This window comes from Stegastes partitus, unplaced genomic scaffold (genome assembly GCF_000690725.1).
Source record: "Stegastes partitus isolate 25-593 unplaced genomic scaffold, Stegastes_partitus-1.0.2 Scaffold314, whole genome shotgun sequence".
Taxonomy (NCBI): Eukaryota; Metazoa; Chordata; class Actinopteri; family Pomacentridae; genus Stegastes; species Stegastes partitus.
In genome coordinates this window covers 303821-324197 of record NW_007578045.1, presented here as the reverse complement: position 1 = coordinate 324197, position 20377 = coordinate 303821, and the positions used below count along the sequence as shown (strand labels likewise).

The 20377-nt window shown below is 43.4% G+C and overlaps 1 protein-coding gene across 5 annotated transcripts in view; it reads left to right on the top strand.

The window, feature by feature from the left end:
• Positions 1-20377, top strand: part of tacc2 (transforming, acidic coiled-coil containing protein 2) — a 53278-nt gene that overhangs the window by 13205 nt on the left and 19696 nt on the right. For 3 of the 5 annotated variants that reach the window (XM_008283466.1, XM_008283465.1, XM_008283464.1), the window contains exons 6-8: positions 1727-8014; positions 8729-9367; positions 13450-13740. In XM_008283466.1, coding sequence (XP_008281688.1) covers positions 1727-8014; positions 8729-9367; positions 13450-13740 — 7218 coding nt within the window. The remainder of the gene's footprint in view (positions 1-1726; positions 8015-8728; positions 9368-13449; positions 13741-20377) is intronic. The other 2 variants (XM_008283467.1, XM_008283468.1) reach the window with 2 other exon arrangements.

The following is a 20377-nucleotide window of genomic DNA, read 5'->3' as shown; positions in this document are numbered from 1 at the left end:
AGATGGAATGATAACAAGTCAAATCAGAGAGCATGGAGTGGAACGAACAGATGACAGGATGATGTAAAGTTTCTAACTTGTGGATGAGTGTGATGGATGTCATTGCTCGAGTGTGGCCTGTCGAGAGCAGACTTGGCGTGACGTGTGCTAATTTGGTTTTTTATGCTTAGGTGAAATATCTGCAGGCATTTCATTTTCTGCCTCAAGTGTTGCCTGGCATTCTGTGCTCAGCTTAATTGCACTAATTTGTCTGAGGATTTAATGTGTCCTGACAGCCTGACATATCGCAGTAATATATTTGTTATTGCTTGATGTGAATGTGTAAAACTATAAACTAAAAATAAGCGCTGTGCAGACTTTTACGGGATTTCCTCTGCTATTCAAATCACGTAAAGGACAAATAAAAAAAAGATAAAGTTTGTGCTTGTTAAGCTTACCACTGCAGAGTAACGGGACCATGCAGTTTTAATGTACATCACAGAGGAACATCTGGTCTTTTTCACTTCAGGTAGAGGCAGACGGCAGCTTGTTTCATAGCAAAACTTGCCAGCTGCAAACACTTTATTCAAGTTTGCTGCTCCACCCTTTAGTAGGGCTAATTAAATGAGTGGCAGGTCAGTGAGGTAAGTGAGCAGCATGATGTGAGGGCGGAGGTTGTGTTTATGAGGAATTGCTGGAGCCTTTACGAAGCAATTATAAGACCAATCACACGTAGTGATGTTCGGTCTCACTTCATATATTTGTATATCTGGAACTGATATATGACATCATAGCGGTTGCTTTATGTTTTAGAAAATTAAGCGTGTAAGGCAGATATGTGGGACAGATTTCAGGTTACCAGCTGATAACATAAGAAGGAGTATAGGTTGTCTCATTACTAAATAATGATGGTGGATCTATACACTCAGACAGCCTTAAGATTAAAATGGCTCCACTGCATTATTCTGTAATGCCAGTGACTCAGCTTCTCAACAGGATGGCAAGATGATGTTAACTGTGCACTACAGGGAGTGTTTTGTAGGACAGTCACATTTTTTAATATATCTTTTTAAGGCGGTATTGGTTTGATTGTACAAGTATGAGCATCTGAAAGGTTGTTTTAAAGCACTGACATGATTTATTGTTTCCAAAGGGAATAATAAGTAGTCAATAATTGCTTATATAACATGCTTTATGTAGCATTTATAGGTTCAATTTCATATTTACCATTCATGACATGAAAGCTGTTTTTATGATGAATCAGAAAAGTATTCATCACAGTAATCAGAACAAGGGAATGTCTGTACTTTTCTGATTAAAGTACAGCCTGACTGGAATGAAGTCAGTGAGTCATAGCCAATGTGTTAGCAACAAATCCAAATGTTTGAATGGAACTGTTTATTGCTAAGTTTTTGGCAAAATGTGATAATCAATCCGTATCAAAATAATAAATATATGGAATGACTAAAGGCTTGTTGCAGTGGGGGTTACATAAATGCTACTTAGTGCCAGGCATAAATAAATACCTGCATGTTCATTAACACACTTATGCGTAAAAAGAGCTGATATTGTGTCTCGCAAGGGAATGCACATCTCAGAACAGGCATCCTGAGTGCAGTTGTGTGTATACATCATAGTGTTGTGTGTGAGCATGGGCTTCTGCCAATCGCGGCGCTGCTGTGGCATCGTGGAATGAGCGGCTGTCAGCCTACCTAGTCCTAACTCTGTCACCCTACCCTCGCCTCAGGCCTCGTGGCTGTGACCCAGATATCGCAGATGTCTGTCCTGCGTCTCAGCCTGCTGCCACACCTTACCCAGGCAGACCCCTGACCCCTTCTGCGTCCGCGTTCTTAGACCAAGAACTCCAAGAGGCTTTCCAGGAATGCGAAGAGCAAATGGCGTCACTGGGCATACTCACTCCCTCAGAGCCCCCCAGCACAGCGCCTGAGACGGTTAACGATGCCGGGAAGACAACTGGGGAAGTGATGGTTAATGAATCCAGTGAGTCATCGTCACCGCCTCCAATCGTAGTCCAGCCAGGACATAGCAACGGGGCCCATGGAAACAAGAATACAGATGGAAACAGTGAGGCTGCAAACAGTCTGAAGGATACAGTTGTGTTTAGTTTTAGGAATTACATACTGGGCACTGAGAGTAATGCTGGGGCAACGGAGATGGAGAGTGAAATTACAGCAACTCAGAGCCTGGATAAATGTTCAGAGATTAAGCCAGAAAAAGCAACAGAGATAGATGAACAGAAGGAAACTCCCCCGCGTATACAATTAGAAAAGGCAGCATATTCATTTGAAGAGCCTCCAAAACACGCTGTGTTCACTGAGCAGAGGGACTATTTAAAAGAGGAACGTGTTGATTCTAATGCAGCGACGGAGGAAAATAGCCCTGTAGACTGTGAAAGAAAGAAAGGAACAATGGTAATGACAGAGACTGCAAATATAATGAAAGAAAATTGTAGTAATGAGTCCAGTATTAACGTTTGTATAGTTGAAACAAAGGCAGATGATTCGACTAAAGAAACATCAGAATCTAACACTCATTTAAGGGATAAAGCGACGTTGTCAGAGTTGCAGTCAGAAGCACAGACAGGAACAGACAAGTGCATTGAGGAGTCAAAAACAGAAAAACAGACGAGTTCAGCAAGTGACAAACAGGCTGGGCAGAACAAAGAAGCAAAGAAAAGGAAAAACAGGAAGAAGAAAAAGATGGAGAGGAGTGCAGAGATTGAACAGAAAGAAAAGACAGTAGTACAATCTGAAAATGAAGCACAGGATGCAGTGTATCGTACAGATTCCCCTGAAAATGTCATGTCAGTGTCACAGGCTCAGACTGCAATTTGTGATGAACAGCCTGATAATAGGTTTGATTACAAGCAGCAGCTGAATCCCGAGGGAAAGCTCGTCTCCAGTCCCCCACTATCATCCCAGGATCATCTTACTGCCTCAGCCTGTTCACCTGCTTCCAACGAGGCTCTTTTGCTGAGACCCCATCAGTCAGATAACCACAACCATATGGGTATCCCAAGTAGCATGAATCACAGCTCCAATGACAACCCACAGAGGGAGCAACAAGTAACCGGAGGTGAAGCCAGTAACCAAAATACACCCATGACACATGTCCAAACTGCAGCTATCAACCCAGCTGCCTCTGGTGATAAGAGATCAGATGTACAAACACAAGAGGCTACGGTTACAGAAGCAAAAATACTCACACAGGAGAATCAAAGCCCACTCTCCGACAGCCAAACGTGTGTGGGAGAGAGTTGCGTGGAGAGTGCCCTTGAAGTGGTGGTAACTGCGTTGCCACTGACAACACCCACATTGCCAGAAGTGATAGAAAGCAAGGGAGAGGGAGAAAGCGTGAGGAGTGATTTACTGGGTAGAGTAGCTACGGTAGCAATTGCAGAGAGTGAGGAAGGAGGAACAGCACTGAGAGGAACAGAAGAGTGCCTCGGCTCTGCAGACGGAGAGAAAGACAAACTCCTGGATAGCCCTCCTCAGCTCTCACTAATCTGTTCACGGGCAAAATGCTCACTTGCATTCTCGGCCAAAGAGGGACAGGCTGCATCTGAGGAAAGCTGCAGCAACAAAATGCCACACAACTCGGCCGAGACTGAAATTAAGGGACCGAGGGAGACAACCATTCGTAGTTCAGACACAGAGATCTCGCCAGCTGAAGAGGGAGACACTGAAAAGGAGCTACCCCAGTCAGAAGCTTTCATCAATACCTCTCCCTTTGGGCAACTCACTGGTTCTGATTGTCAGGATCACAGGGCTGCGGGATCGGAGAGAGCAGGAGAGAGAGCAGGAGGAGGAGGAGGCGAGGAGGTGGGAGAGAAAGGAGGGCTGGCTAGAGAGCACAGTTCATTCAGCCAGCCAGAAGGCTCTGCTTGTGGGGTGTCATCAGCCGAGACTGAAACGTGTCCGCCCACCGATGTTGCCGAGTCACAGCTGAAGTCACAGAGCTGGAGTGAGCCGATTGCTACCATCACTGAGAGCATCTGCACAGAACAGGAGCGTCTCTTTCACCCCCGCCAGGAGCAGTGCGGCGCAGCAATTTCACCTCTCCCCTCTCAAACTGAACAGAGCTCCGGCAATACTAATGGAGGGGTAAGGGCTGATCTCGAGCAGAATTTGATTTCGGAGGAAGCGCTGTCTTTGGGATACATTGGTGAGGAGTCATCCATCACAGAGACAAACTCCGGCCAAGTCTTCCTGCCTTTAATCTCACCCCAGCCTTTGACTACTTCACAGCAAATCCCAGACAAGCAACAAGCAAGCAGCAATCAACAGGTTCAGCCTAGTAGCTCAACAGAAGCGAGGACAGTCGAAAGTGCAGCCGACTTCCAAGTTGAAGCCCGTACCCAGAGCAACAGTGGTAGCCCTGCTATGTCTGGAGTGGGTGTGTATTTATGTGGCAGCAGTGGAGGTAATAACAGAGTTCACTTTGCAGACAATGTGGATCTCATCAGCATGTCAGTCCCAGCTTTGGACTGTGCCTCTTTGCCTCCACTGACTGTTCACGAGAGTTTGCACCATCCTGTTGTTGAGGTCAGTTACACGTTCCCAGACTTTCTCTGCTCGAAGAAACCAGATATCCCCACAAATCCAGCTCCCACCAAGGATGAAGCAGCAATACAGAGCTCAACTGACTTTCCAAAGCCACAGAAGAACATCCAGGTGGATAAAGGAGATGTGGGAACTAAAGATACCAAGGAGAACATTGCCATAGATCTTTCAGGTAATGACAACTTGGAGAAGGACACTGTAGATTTGCAGGCAGTGACCGAGGATTCCTTAAAACCGCTTCCATGTCCTACTGAGAAGAATGAAGCAGGAAAAACTATTTCTGAGGCTGATCATCTAACAGCTGAGCAGGTGACAGCAAAGGTGACAGAGAAAAAAGAGGTGGAAGAACAGAAAGGTGCAGAATATTTGGCAAAGGAGGAGGAGATTGATAAGTTACATGCTGAGTCTAAAGCCTCCATTAAGACTGACCAGCTTCAGGAGTCACCTTTAACGAGTGATGTTACTGTCTCTCAAAAAAAAGAAGTGAACCAGCATCCTCTTTCCTCAAGTTTTGTGCTTCCAGCAGACGATGTTCATTGCAAGCCTTTAAGTGATGTCACCTCTGCATCCCCTGTTGAGCAGCTACATGCTGATCTCGTCAGTAGTTCGAAATCCAACAGCGTGACCTTGACCTGTGCGGCCTCTCTTCAGACGAAACCAAGTGATCCAAGTCATCAGCCTCCCACCCAATTAGTTGAAACACCTCCCAGTGGACTTGCTAACATAGATCTCATAAAGGTTAGTGATGGGCCTATTTCTAAAACTGACTCTGCTGATCTGACAAAGGATGATTCAGTGACTTCAGAAGCGACAGCCTCTTTCCAGTCGAGTCCTGCTGTTGGACAATGTGCCAGCACTCCTACTTTTGTGCTGCAGCCTCCTGGCCCGATGTTGAGTCACTTGGAGTTCATTACAGACTGTGATATAATTCTTCCTGAACAGACAGATGGTGATGATGACAGCATCAACGTCTCCAGAGAGGTGGATGGGGATAAGAGCAGGAAAATGACCCAAACGTCTTCAGCGCAGGGTCAGGACTGCGGTGATGTCAGCGTTAAAGCAGATGAAATTTGTTCAGCACTGGTGGATAGAAACAATGCTACAGAGTCTGTTCCTGAACTTCAAAATTTTGTTATCAATAATGTAAATATTTCGTTTTCTCAAGAGGAAATTCTGCCTCCTCCAGCCGAACCTCCTGGTGCAGTTCGTGCACTGGCAAAGGGTGAATCTGATAATATAACATCTCTCTCTCACGCTGAGCCAGAATCTATTGAACCTGTTATTTGTAAAGCATCCATTAGGGATGACCTCATAAATGTCAGCTGCTCGCTCAGCCCTGATCTGCCTACCAATGAGACTCATGATAAAATTAAACAAGATAATATGAAAGAAAAACAAAAGTTGGGAGATCAGACCTCCAAGTTTGAAGAGGAAAGAAAACAAGTTGAAGAAGCAACAGTGGACAATCAAAAGGAAGCAGCAGACACCAGCGAGCTGCGGACAGGAAAGACAGGCACAACGCCACCACAGAGTAATGGACCAGATAAAGAGGCTGTAGAGGAAATTGGAGCCCCGCAGCCACCACATAAGCATAAAGTACAAAAGACTGAGTCACCATTAGGGGATATAAAGAAGGAAGGAGAAAGGAGGAGGAGTTTTGCATTTAAAAGCGAGCCAGAAAGTTGCTCCTTATCTCCCAGTGGATCTCCAGGGTCATCGGAGGACATGCTACATGCTGAGGTTGAGTCTAGTAGTGCACCTCAGACTGTTTATGACCAGAGTTTATGCCAAACTCTGACAGCAACACTGGAATGCAGCTCTGACACCGGCACTGCACCAGATTTGTGTGCAGCTCTTGGCCAATCACAGTCCACACCAGATCCAAACTGTTTTGCGCAGCAACAAGAGCAACAGCAGCAGCGTCTGGGATCCAGACATCCCACAGAGGACTTGTCAGGTGGCTGTCTACAGGGGAGAGAAATGACCCAGTGTGCAGGAGGAAAGGGGGCAGCAGAGGAAGGCGATGGCTCTGTTGGGAATTTGTGTCAATCAGGAAGCAAGGATAAGTTGACAGGTGATGATAGCAGTGGCAATGAGGGAGCGATAGCTCAAGAGAAAGGCGAGGGACTACAAGCTTTAGCTGGAGTTGATGGGGTGCATGTGCCGTCTCACCTTGCCGGTGATTTAAATGAGAGCGCAAGGGCTGCCGAGAGAAATGCCTCAGCTGACACAGGGATAGCAATAGATTGCCCTCATATAGGTGAGACAAGACAGGGAATAGATGAGAATAAAAGCCCCGATTTAGGGGTAGGTGGGTCAGCTACAGATTTAATGCCAGACATTGAGTTTGTGAGTGATCTCAATGGTAAAGGTCAGCAAAAAAGCAATCTATCAGCTGCCTGTCAAGACCAATATAGAAAGGCTGAGACGTCAAAGAACACTGTTGTATCTGTTGAGCCGACTTCACAGGAACATGTGATTTCACCTGGTCTCAGTTCTGTTTCATCAAAGGTCAGCACAGGTAGCTATGACATTCAAACAGACATTATTGCAAGCTCAAACCAGACGGAAGAAATTCCTACAAAGTTATTCAGTACTGTGCAAGATCCTGCTGGGCAACCAGAAACAGTGAAAAAGGATTTCAGTGCTGCAACGACTGTGAAAAGCAACAGCGGTGAATCCGGGGAGTGTGAAATTCAGAATACAGTGTGCAAGCTGCTTGAGCTACAAGGCTCCAATAAAACTTCAGCCACACAAAGCAGCTCAATTGTACAAACACATATAAAAGGCTCCGATGTAGAGGAGCTCACAAAAGAAGATAAAGCAGCTTTGGATGAAGAGAAAGTTAGCAGCCAGGAGAAGGAACAAAGTGAGATAAAAGTGACAGACAATGAAGCAGTAGTAAAGCAGGGGGTCCTAAATTTAACTGGGAGTGCTGAAGACAGTGGGTCAGGATCAATAAAAATTTCAGGACACTTTAATAGTGAGGTCTCACACAGAAGCACAGACGCTGCTCCCTCTGAGGGGAGCATTGGAGTTTCTAAGGCAGCAGAAAATGACAGTAATATAACAGACAAAATGACTGCTGATGTTATCACAGCTCCATCTGTTGTTTTGTCAAAGTGCCTGGAAGAGTTTGCATCCACACCCCTTGTAGCTCCTACTCAGTCTGAGCAACCCAGTGATCAGGTGTCATCATCAAAGCCCCAGGATGATACTGTGGTAAACCCCTCTGTGGCTGCTTCGCAGCGTGAAGAAAACTCATTTGAAAAAGCTCCTGTCTGCACCTCTCCTGTTGAACAATTCTCTGTGAATACCGAGGCTGCTGATGTGTCAGAGAGCCCTGCTCCTGGACTAGCAGGGCAAGAACCAGAGACAAACTGGATAAAAGCACTGAAAGAAGCTGCATCCCAATCTCAGAGCGAACAAGTAAACACAGTGGACGCCTCAAGGTAAACATGTGTGTTTAATGTGTATGCATGTGTGTAAAAACTGCAGATTAGAGAATAAAAAAATGGTAAAGGTCAGAAGAGGTCATCATGCCCCCTCACCCTGAATGCGAGCATGTTAGCGTGCTGTCACTTATCATCTGCTCTAGTACATCACAAAAAAGGAAGGATGAAAAGAAAGAAGAAAGGCAAGAATTTTGAATGAGGCATTTTGAGTTGTAAATCTGTGATGTTCAGTCTGTTACCACAGATTTCTGCCTCTTTTTTTTCAACTTAGCATTCCAGTAACACCATGTTTAGGCCTTGTTTGGACTGATATTGCGGAGAGAAGTGTGACAATGAATATGAATGAGGAGGTAAACACAGAGCTGCACTTTGTATTAGCTCGAGCTCGGGTCAGATGACTGTGCCTGTTGAAGCCTAATGGAAGTAATGCAGCCCTTTATATTCAAAGGGTGACATCAGCTGTGACATCGTGCCTGGTCTCCACAGCAAGAATGAGCCTTTTCTCACACAAAACACACTGTTCAACACAATATAACAACAACAACAACACAAACATACCTAGACAACTTGTGCATACTCTCCATCCTCTTGCAGGGACACATGCCCCCCCACACAAACACACACTTGTGATTTGTCAGTCATTCCTTGAGCATGTGCTGTAAACTAATCAACAAATCCACCAACCCCCTCTTCTTGTATTGTTTTTTCCAGACCCCTCCCATCTCTGGAGTCTCCTCAGCTAGAGTTTCTTACTCCAACCGAGGAGGTAGCTGTGCCTCTGACACAAGAGGAGATCCCACCACCGGAACAAGCAGCAGAGAAGACAACAGAGATCCAACCTCGAAATCTGCTGAAGAAGCCAGTAGACCTTCCTGAGCCTTTAAAAAAGACAACAGATCTCCCAGAGCCAACACAGCAGACAGGAGAGCTTTACAAACCAACACAGAGCACAAAAGTAGAGTTCCTGGAAGAAGCAAACAAAGGTGAGCTCTCAGAACCAACCAAGAAAGAAGAAGAGCCTCCATATGAGTTTCCAGAAGAAAAGAAGCCAATAACTTCTCTGGAGGAAGCAGCTGAGATCTTAGAATCGACAAAAAGGCCAGAGGAGATCCCAGAACCAACGAAAAATGGAGCAGAATCCGTAGAGCCAACAAAGAATGAGGAACCAGAACCAACACAGGCGACAACAGAGACCATTCAACCAGAGGAGGAACTGATCAGTGAGCTGACAGAGGAGCAAGAGGAAAAACCAGTAGAGATCCCACCTGTGGAGCCATTTACAGTCCCAGCTGAGAAAACTGCAGTGACCGAAACAGTCCAGGATCCTGCTGAGGAGCTACAAGACAGTGGGTGAGTGTCTTTGTGAAACCCTACGACTAATCGTTAATCAATTACAATGAGTGATTTGACTATTGTTACATGGGAATTTCTTGAAAATGGGGTTTTCCTAAGCAGATTAATGACTTATATCTATTGTCCTACTGCTCTTGTTGTTTAATGTACATGACAGTTCTCTTCTCACTGTCTGTTTGATAGCCTGAGCTATGATTTAATGTCTACAGTTTCCAGTGAAAGCCTGTTTTACAAGTCTGAATGAACCGCAAAGTAATGTTTCCCTAGAAGGCTGCAACCAACAGACTGTTCTCTTTCTGGGCTCATTCAGGATCTGGATTGTAATTCCTAATTTATTAAAATCTAACTGTTTTTTTTTTGGTTATTAGCTGATTTTCCAACAGGCGACCAAATATCGTGATGATTTTAGACCTGATACTTTTTTCTAAAAGTTCGCTTGCGTTTCTTTATCATGAAACTGACGCTGTAGAGACTTTTTTTTTTTTTTGCAGCTAACCTATTTGTAAAATGAGGAATCTCAGGGGAACATGTGCTTTACAGCTTAGCAGCTCACACACTGCCCTGCCTGTCACACATTTGAAATGGATTTCCATGCGCCCGGAGAGTCCTGTTGGTGGCTTTGTTTGGCTTTCAGACACTTGGAGGGCGTCTGGTAGGTTGTTTCTGTCTGCAGCGGTTTCACAGTGTCTGACTGGACGAATGAGCTGGAGTCTCTCAGATTTGCACTGGTTGATGTGATGGCGAGGAACCTTTCATGCTGTTAAAATTTCTGACTGAGTTAAACACACATAGTAAACCAGTGTGTCGTTCAGTCGACCTCCATCCAGGCATCCAGTATTTATTTAAGCATTTCAACAGCTCCAGCTTGACCAACTTCCCATATAGTTCAATATTTTACTAAAAAAGAATCGCATGGTCATAGTTTAAGGAGATTTACTGTTTGATTATTTTCTTTTGGTATATTTTAATTAACTTAAATCTTTGACAGATGATTTCTTTTGTCTTCTGCCCCTCTGTTATCTTCATGTTTTGTCACTCTCTCCCGCTGCATGCCGAGGAGCCATCCCACATGCCGGAGTAACACTTGCTGCCTGTCAGTCTCAACACTTGTCCCATCACTGCTGTTGGAGACACAGCACTTTATTGAGATTAGGAAAGAGGAAGGCTGACAGTGATATTTCCCTTTGGTTTCATCAAAAGATAAAGTTACACTCGCATACATGTGGCAGAGACCGAAATGTGACTGCATGGCCGATGACATATGTGAGTGTGTGTGCATGTGTTTTTTTTTTTTTTTCTCCGCCCCCAGAGGCTGTCCTAGCTGTCAGTCCTGCTCAGTCTGTGCGGCTTTGTGAACTGAAGCCTGTAGTGGGAGGAATTTGGGCAGGCACTCAGCCCCACTGAAGTCATTTGCACAGACCAGACAGAGTGGAACAAAAGCCAGGGTTCAGAGAAACACTTGAGCATGTGGTGCGGTGTGGAGTGTGTATGACAGAGTCAGTCACAGACAAGAGGAGAGGCACACTGGGACGTACACTCATTGACTTTGCTGTCATTTCCATCTGAAGTCATTTCCATCGCTTGCTGTAGTTACCTTTGAAGCTGTGCGATGGATTCAGCTGAAATCTGGGTGAGTTGACAGAAAGTAGCTGCCATGCGTTTCTCCGTGTGTGTCTCTACAGCAAGTGTTTGCGTTTAAGTCCCTCCAGGTGGATGTGGCAGATGGTCTGTAGGTAACTAGTGCTAATTACGCCCTGCCTCTGCTGACCTCACCAGATGGGTGGAGGGAGGGACAAACAGAAAGGCGAAGGAAAGAGATAGGAGGCTTCTCTGGAACAAAGTTGCGAAATGAACAACAATGTACCTCCTCCCATTTACAGAAAACTTTTACAGGTTAGAGCATGTTGTGCTCCCTTCTGTGACTGGCAGGAAATCTGCTCAGTAGTAGTCAAGATAATGATTGACTACTGTCTGTGAATTTTCCAAAACTCAAGTTGGAATGAAAGAGTTTTAATATGTGAGTTAATGAATGATTCCAGGAAACATAAAGGGCTGCTGTCTTGCTTATATATGGTATAAAAGTGCAGTGTAGTACGTAGGATCTTTCTCCTCCATGCTTTTGGAGTGAAAAGGAGCCCACATTGTACTGTAAATAGACTAGTTGCCATGGTGATTGTAGGTTTGCTTGAATTTGCCGGCACAAGTGAAGTGGATGAACTGTGTCGGTCATTTATTCAGCCACACTAACCTGCCTGTGAATAATTTTTTATCTCAGTAGTGGCAGAGCAGAATTGGTTGATTTATGAAGTATGTATTTGCAATATATACAGTGTGTTCTTCAATGTGGACTGTGTGTGTGTATGTTTGTGTGTGTGTGTGTGTGTGTGTGTGTGTGGACAGTATGAGCTGGCTGTTGGCTGCTGGACAGAAATGATCCTCCCCTTATTACTTTCTCTGTACATTCAGCTGGTTTTATTTACAGCTCTGTGTTAAACATACTGCCTGTACTTGAGTCCAGCTGTTTCATGTAGATTATTCAATTTGTGTGTGTATGGTCTGAATACAGCGGAGTACAGGTAAATTAGCTTTAACACTCATCGATGAAAGTGGAGGTTAGAGAATAATGTGTTTGCTTTGAACCGTGGTGTCATCGAGTAATTCCCGGCACACAGGTGAATGACGAACGATAAAAACTGTGTTGGACAGCCTCCAGGTGCTAATGTCAACAGTAAAACTAAACTGATGTGAAGCTGTGAGATGCCTTGCTGTAAAAAAGCACATGTGCGCCAACTAATTAGTTGCATTCATCCTGTTTAAGATGGAAAGCTTCTGCTACTTCTTGCACATCAAATTTGGAGGCAGCACTAAGTTAGAAATCTCCAGCTGTTAACCTGAATGAGTCAGCTGACATTATCTTCACATAAAACTGAATTAGGAAATAGTTTAATCTAATTTAATCTAATTTTCTTTTGATTGTCTCGTCTTCATTAGATTTGTTTTTTAACTTTATTTAGATTTATTTTTCCATCTGCCCCAGAACTGTTTCCGTCCGTCCCTGGCGACAGCAGCGAGTCTTCTGACAGTTTGTTCAAACTATGTTGTGACTTGGTTGTTTCTATTTCCAGGCAGCATGTGCCAAGTTGGCCACAGATGCTGACACATGTATAGCTTCGGCCTGCTGGTGTAAGTTTCTGACTATGAATTTGTAAAGAGGGGGATGGAACCAAATAAAAAAAGTCATATATGAAATTTGAGGACGTTTTCCTCCTGTATGCAGCTGTCCTGCACCATTAATAAAAGTCTGTGCTTTTATAATGAAGTGATAGGAACCACATCAGTGTTAATATGTAGACTGTAACTCACTACACCCATAAGAAAAGCACACGCGCTCATTAAATGTTATCAAGCTCTGACTTTACTGGAGAGAGCTAGAGAATAACAGACCTGTGTTTCAGTCTGAAATGAGCTGGAGGGGACATTTGAAAAGTGCAGCTCAGCAGACGGTTGACTTGATGCCTGAGCATATATGCTTTGGTTGATGGAGGCATTGTGAAGCTCTATTTTGCAGAAGAGGCTACTGGGATATTTTTAGAGCTAAACAGGAGGCATGCCCCAAGTGGGGAACAGCTGCATGGGCGTCCATCGCATTGCCTGTCAGATTAGAGTTCCTACCACTCCTGATAAGACGGGCCTGGATCAGGGCCAAATCCACTTCACCAGGTGGCCAATGATGACAGAGCCAGATTCCCTCAAACACTCTACTTCTCTGCAGAGGGCAAGTAGACCAAGCATGGACTATCATGGATGGCAACTGATGAGAGGCGTTTCGGTTTCATGTAGTTTCAATGACAAAGCGTTCTTAGGATGGTCGGCGCGAGCTTTTCATTTTTCAAGTCACTGCTAGGTCTAGGCCACAGCATAGAGCAGAGCGTTCCATCGTACTCTGCTTTGAGGTAAGATCACTTTATGGGTCATTTCTACAGGAATGTGGAGGAAAGTGGAGTGTGGGCTCCAAATCGGCATAAGTGGCCTAAGCGTTCTGGTCTGTGTGTTGATGTTTTGTGTTCCCTCCCCTGCAGGCCCTCCCTCGCTGAACAGGCGGAGAGAGGTCACCCTGCCCAGCCCGCCTCTCCCCCGTCTCCTACCTTTGACCACCACATCCTTCCTGCCCTGCCTCCACACCTCCAAGACACAGCAGAGATCCCTACTCTTTCTCTCGCACCCCCGGAGAGCCGCGCACTCGAAGCTCTACCGACCCCACCTGTGTCCCCCTGCCTTCCTCCTCCAGCTCCTGAATCCCCTCCTGCACCTCCTACTCCCCACTGTGAAGACCTTCCCCCTGCTCCTGCACCCTGCCAGGTCCCTATAAGGTATGAACGTGTTCCTGAATCGCCTCATTAGGTCATTCGTTATTTCACTGTGGAGTTTATTGTCATACACTTACCTTTTGTTGTCTCAAAAACTAATGTAAATGTTTGCCCTTAGTTAGACCTTGCAGTAGATTTGTCCTGTGCTGACATTAGTCCCCTTAACCTGCTTCCTGAAAAGTAGCTGTGTCCTTATCCTTTCAGCCGCACAGTTCAAGTCAAATTACAGCATTAGATTGACATCTGGCACACTGAACTGCCTTGTTGATCCTGATTTCCTAGAGCTCAACAACAGGAATCCGCACGGTTTCCTAATTTTACCTTAAAGGAATATAGTGTATTCTGGGGAATGTACATTATTTGTTTCTTGCTTAAAGGAAGGTGTGAAGATGTGATAATATTTTCACGTTCAAGCAATAAATATGTACCTGGGGCAGGCAGGTGGTTGTATGTGACATGGAGGCAGACCAACTCGGATATGACTTGCAGCATTTTTGCATTGATGATACTGCAATCATTGAATAAACTTTTCCAGGTTGAATAAAGGTAAAAACAAACAAGCAAGCAAGCAAGCAAACAAACAAACAACTTATCGTAGCACAAACACGCAAAATAAGGGGAAACAACTAGATGTCCAAAGTTAGTAAAATCTGTCAATTGTTTTTTTTTTTGCTGGTTGCAGTAACTCCTAACATCCAAGAAATGGTGCAGCACTCATTGTAAGTTGGAAAAAAAGTCATTTTTACATTCTGACTTTTGTGTAGATTACAAAAGATATAATGTGTTAATTAGTGGGCTTTGGTGATGCTGGTAGGTTGTAGGTTTGTTGTCCCGCTTCCGAAAAAGTCTTCTTCTTCTTCTTCTTCTTCTTCTTCTATTATTATTATAAACACTTTCATTGTATATTTAGAAATTATTTTTTCCCCATCAAAATGCCCTAAAATTGCCTTTAAATTGCTTAGATGTAATTTTGCTCAATTGCTTCCTTTTGAATGTAAAGATCTATGAGGTCTCTGCCTCTCGAGCACACCGGCTCACCTACGACTCCACTTGGAAACTCTTAAACTACTGTGTGCGACACAAAAACAAGTTTTAATATTGGAGTAATTCAGCCATATATGTTTTAAAGGAGAATGATAATACAGAAAATCTCATCATGCAAGCCAAAGGGATTGCTTTCTTGAGGTTTGTTATGTATGAAACCCTAATTCAGCAATAATGTTGGTTGTATTTTTGCTCATGATATGTCTTCTAACATATAAAAACAACATATAAACATGTTGACAAGGTATAAAACATTAAACTAGCCGGCCAGTGACTCATATTTTATATTTTCTCATGAAAGTGGCATCAGTCTCTCTCTATGAATCTTACAATTAATACAATTTTCAACCTAAAATCCTGAGCAAATTTTGTCTGCTATGTCTTATTACCCCCTTCCCAAAATTACAGTATGGCACTGCAATGCACGCCTACCACATGCGCTCAAAGGAAACAGGATTTGCTAATGTGAATTTAGCGGTCATGGAAACCTAAATGCATACTGTGTAATTATGGCTTGTTAATGGTGAATACAGCAAAAGCACAAGGAGCAAATGTGTATATATAGAGAGAGATATTTTAAACACACTGCGCCTTTTCACCATTGCACAATCTGCCCCATCATAACCACTTGACGTATTATGGCTCAATTCTTGCCATAGTGATCGCTCACAGCTGCTGCTTTCAACTGAGGACACGGTGATTTTCATTTCATACTGATTGCATTTAAATGATGATCATTATTTCACAATCAGCATAGTTTCCCCACTGAAAGTACTAAACATTCCTCTGAAGTCTTCTTTTGCATTTGCAATTTATTCCATAGACTTTATTTTATTAGAGGGAATGACTCAGCCACTTTCACAGTGCAGCTTTATTTACAGCCAGCAGAGGGTGTTTTTCTCTTTGCAGAGTCCAAGCTTGGTGTTTTATTGCCAGCCTGTGTCTGCACTCTGCTGTCTGACTGCTGCAGTCACCTGGTGCATGCATGAATGAACACAGACAAATACTCCAGCTCAGTATGCACCACTTTTAAATTGAATATAGACACAAAAAAAAATATCTTCTGTGTGGATTTTCTCAGGATAATATCAACTGTGTTCCAATGTAGCTTCATAATTTCACCCCGCTTTCTGAGAAGACCAACATTTTTGAGATTGCCAGGCTAGCATGGTGTTGTTACATTATTTATGATATCTGACAGATAGCACTGGAGAGGAGTAGAGAACCAACCCAGCATCACAGACTAAATATTCTGATTAGATGTTACACATAGTCCTGTTTGCCCACAGACTCACATCTGTGCCAACGTATGTGTAAATATGTACTATACTTTTAATCTAATGCATTAGTTCTTATATGAAGGTCATGTGCAATACAAAACACACTCAAACATACATTTTTTAATGGAAATAAAATAGTAATGTGTCAATCCCTGTAGTGAATGAGCAACTCCTTCAGAGCTGCTAGACATTTATTTTTAGGCTCAGAGGCACATTAGCTGGACAGATGCCTGCCTGCACAAGACCTTGAACCTCTCTCGTTCACTTAAAAAACTGTGCTGCCAATAAGAATTAGTTTCATTGTTGATTAATCTGTTGATTATTTTTCAGCTGTGGTGTATAAAATGATGGAAAATAGTAATCACTGTTTCCCAAAGGCCAAGATAGCATCTTCAAATGTCTTGTTTTATCCTCAACCTAAAACATATTCAGTTTACTGATATAGAAGATTAAAGAGAACTGAAAATATTTTAATTTAAGAAGCTTGAATCAGGGAGTTTTGATTATTTTTTTCTTAAAAATGACTCAAATTGATGATCGAAATAGCTGGCGATTAAATTAATGGTCGACATGTAATTTGCTTGCCTGACAGTTGCTTTCTCTTATGACACAATGAAAATGTTAGTAATCTATAAACAGACATCTTTTATGTTTTTTCCCTGAATGATTCATTGAGTTGCGTGAGTAATAATTACATCCTTTGGTGATAAAAACAAGGCAGGCTGTCTTCTTTTTTTAATTTTTTAATTTTTTTTACCAAATAATATTCCATGATAATTAATCTGTCAGTTACTCCCACACATTTGAAACACATGCTTTCTGTTGTGAAGACAGTCCCCGGCAGCTACAAAGTGAGGATTGCTTTAATTCTTTTGTTTTCCTGGATTCCCCTAAAAACCCTAAAACCAATCTTTTTCCTGCTGTCATATTACAAACATTTACCATTATTCTAATAGTCTCTTTTTTGTATTTGACACTGTAGAGAAGCCTCATATAATGGCCTTCATTATACAGATTACAATATAGTACAGCTCCCCCTCCTATTTTACCTATATTTGTAACAAACCACCATTATTGTGCGACCACAACACACGCCTGCTGGTGAGATAGTGGTTCGATGTATATCTGAAGCCTTCATTTCTTTTCTTTTTGAGGTGCCCTGGTTACTCCCCTGCTTTGTCATTTAATCTGCTGATACTCCCAATATATGTTTTAACAAGATGTCCGGTAACTGCAGACTCAGGAAATCTTCCCCATTAGTAATTGTGTATAAGAGCAATGCAGCTCTTTCTTGGCATAGGAAAAATCAAACCCTTTATCCTGCCTGGTCAGCAAAAGTCTTCAGGAGGAGGATTAGAGCAGCAGATCAGCAATCAATGTCATCATCTAAAACCAGGAATCCCCCCCAACATGCACGTTTGAAGGGCTTGTTTCTTGCACGGCTGCTTGATTGTGTTTGAGAATCCAAAAAAAAATGCATTTCCTACTCACAGTGTATGTGGGATATTTTACTCACACCAACAAAGATCTGTCCTCTATCTTTGGACTTAGTGTCCCACTTTTTCATAACTGTGTCAGCAGTGATGTTTCACTAATTACAGCAGCCTTTTTATGTCATACTGCGAGTATATTTTCTTTTTAGATATGTCTTTGGTTTACAGATATGGTGATCTGATTGAATACACTCTCAGAGTATGTTTTTTTTATTGGTTTTTGTGTTATCACATACTTTGTCAGTGCCTATAATTTGCTGTAGGAGGGAGTCCCCAGTTTGTGGTCTTTTTTTTCTTGCATATGGTTGTTTGGGTAATCTTGTTTCTTTGAGTTTTTCTGTAACAAATTAGGGGGCATATTGTTTGTTTATATTGCTCAATTTGAGCCTGCACATGTTTGCATCACATGATTACGGTACACAGTTTAGCTTAAAGTGCCTTTACAATCAGAATTTTCACATTTTTTGGCACAAATTCTTATTTTGTTTTAGTGATAAATTGCCAGCATCGCAAATCCAGACTCTTCAATCACGCTTAGCAAATTTAAACACTGTGTGCCATAAAACTAAACATCACTTTAGAGGTACCAAGAGGTTTGATTAGTTTTTCTGCCACTATGCTCAAAAGCAGCAACAGTAACTTTCAACCCTTACTCCTCAAAATCCAAACTGCTTTGCACCTTCACATTCAGGAAGGATATACTATTACCTTCCAGCAGGCTATGGGTCGTGATAGCCCTAATTCTCTTTGAATCGGGGTTGTGAGTAATGAATCTTTCAGAAAAAACTGCCACAGCCATATCTTCCAGTGCATGAGTTTGTTGAATTTTTTATTTCTGCGTTTTCTGCAGCTGAAGCTGAAGTGCAAGGCCACACTCTTAAAGCTGCAACAAAGAGAGGATGTTTATGTCAGTCATTCAATAGAATAGGAGCATGTACTTCACACATATTGTACATGCATTTCTGTCCCAGATACAAACTTGTATGGGGGAAGGGGTCTACATGCAAGTAGGAATCAATATTTTTTCTTTAACAGGGGTCTGCGTCGGGAATTGTGAGTGGACAGTGATTTTTACTTGCCCCCTCAGGTCCTAAAACATCGACCAACAAGCCCATTTGAGACCAGAATCGCATCAATATTCATCAGTTAATGGACTTCATGTTTACATGCAAACGCGCCCCTCTTTCAATGTGGTGTTAGGTTTGTACGTGAACACCAGGTTTTGTGTTTTGCAGAGGAACTGAAGCTCTTTGAGTCTTTTTCTGCCCTCACAGGCAGAGACACGACACCTGAAACCTTAATACAGCAACTTTGTGTGACTGCAAGTCCTGCAGGCTTGAGTTATTGTAGAGAGACCTCAATTCCTGACTTTCCCATGAGTGCACAATAGATTTATTCTTCTCATATTTCTAAAGTGTCTCTTTCCCATTGCCTTGACAATCAATGGGAAAATTGTTGAACCTGTTCTTGCTATTATTTCCACCCCACGGGGCATATTTTGTGTGTCTTTCAAACACAGAGGACTAAAAATACAGACATTGGGAGACACGGCGAGACATTTGCGGTCTCTAATGCAGTTCGAGGTTTGATCAGAGTGTCGTTAAATTAGATTACGAGGCCAGCCTGCTGCCAGAGATTCAACACGGAGGCAGTCTAGCAAGAAACTTAGATGCTCATATGTCAGGAAGCATAGATCTTTGTCTCTTTATCAAAGAATGTATGGTAAAGCAATAATGAGATATCTGTAATCTCAGCTTTAGTTTCCTTGTTTTGTTTTTATGCCTTTTTTGTTAAAATGCGCTGTTACAGAATTGCTGGTGGACTGGCTTGAATGAAAGAGAACAGAGTTGAATAACACACTCACATACTAGTTTCTCGGAGTCTATTGTTTACCTCAGGCATCCCTCTGGTTGGCTAAGCTGAGTGTTGGAAGCTTCCATTGTGTGAAAGGAGGCACAAAAATGAAATTCTCACTGTGAGACTCACTAGGTGAGAGAGAGGGGGGTGATCCTGGTAGGAGAAAGGCAAATTCATAAGGTATGCTCACCGTGGGAGAGAGGAAGAAGGGGACTGACGGCGTGAAGGAGAAAGCGCCTGTTAACCAGAGGGGTTTGGGGGTCTGCTATTGTTTGGCTCTCCTGCATAGTCGCAGTAGCAGACGGAAAAAAGCTGCTTGTCTTTTTAAAGGCGCAGGAGGCTGGTGTCGGGGGAGAGAGTGTGGAGGGAAGAGGGGGGAGGAGGCAGTCAGAGCAGCAACACAGCTCAGCGATATCAGAAAGCAAACAGAGGAAGAGGCACCTCAGACACCCATGCAAAACAGCAAGACAGCAGGATTATTATTACAATTACATCGTTTTTCTTTTGGATTACTTCCCTCTTTGCATTCTGCTCTTGGAGATTCTATTCCATCTGGCGCAGCATCATTCTATCACCAGATGAGAAGCAGGAATATTCCCAGCCTGTAGAGAGGCAGAGGATTGGGGATGCTGAGCCTAAAGTGAGGAGCCCTTAATCATCCACTGCTTCGCTCCTGATGCGAGCAGAACTCGCTCATCCTCTGCACTGCAGCACAGCCAGCCCAGCCGCTGCTCGCCTCCTCTAACGCAGGCTGCCTGCCTTCACTCAGAGAGGACCCCAGTCATAAAGAGAAGGAGTTTTGGGGGTAGCAGGTGAATGTGGAGGGTGGCTGGAGATCAGGAGAAGGCAGGGGGGGCAGGGGAGGCAGAGCTAGCTGAGGATGGGAGCCAACGAGTCCATGGAGCAAGGACAGACCCACTGTCCATCTCAAGAACACATGTGAGTTTGACTTAATCTGCGTTCCTG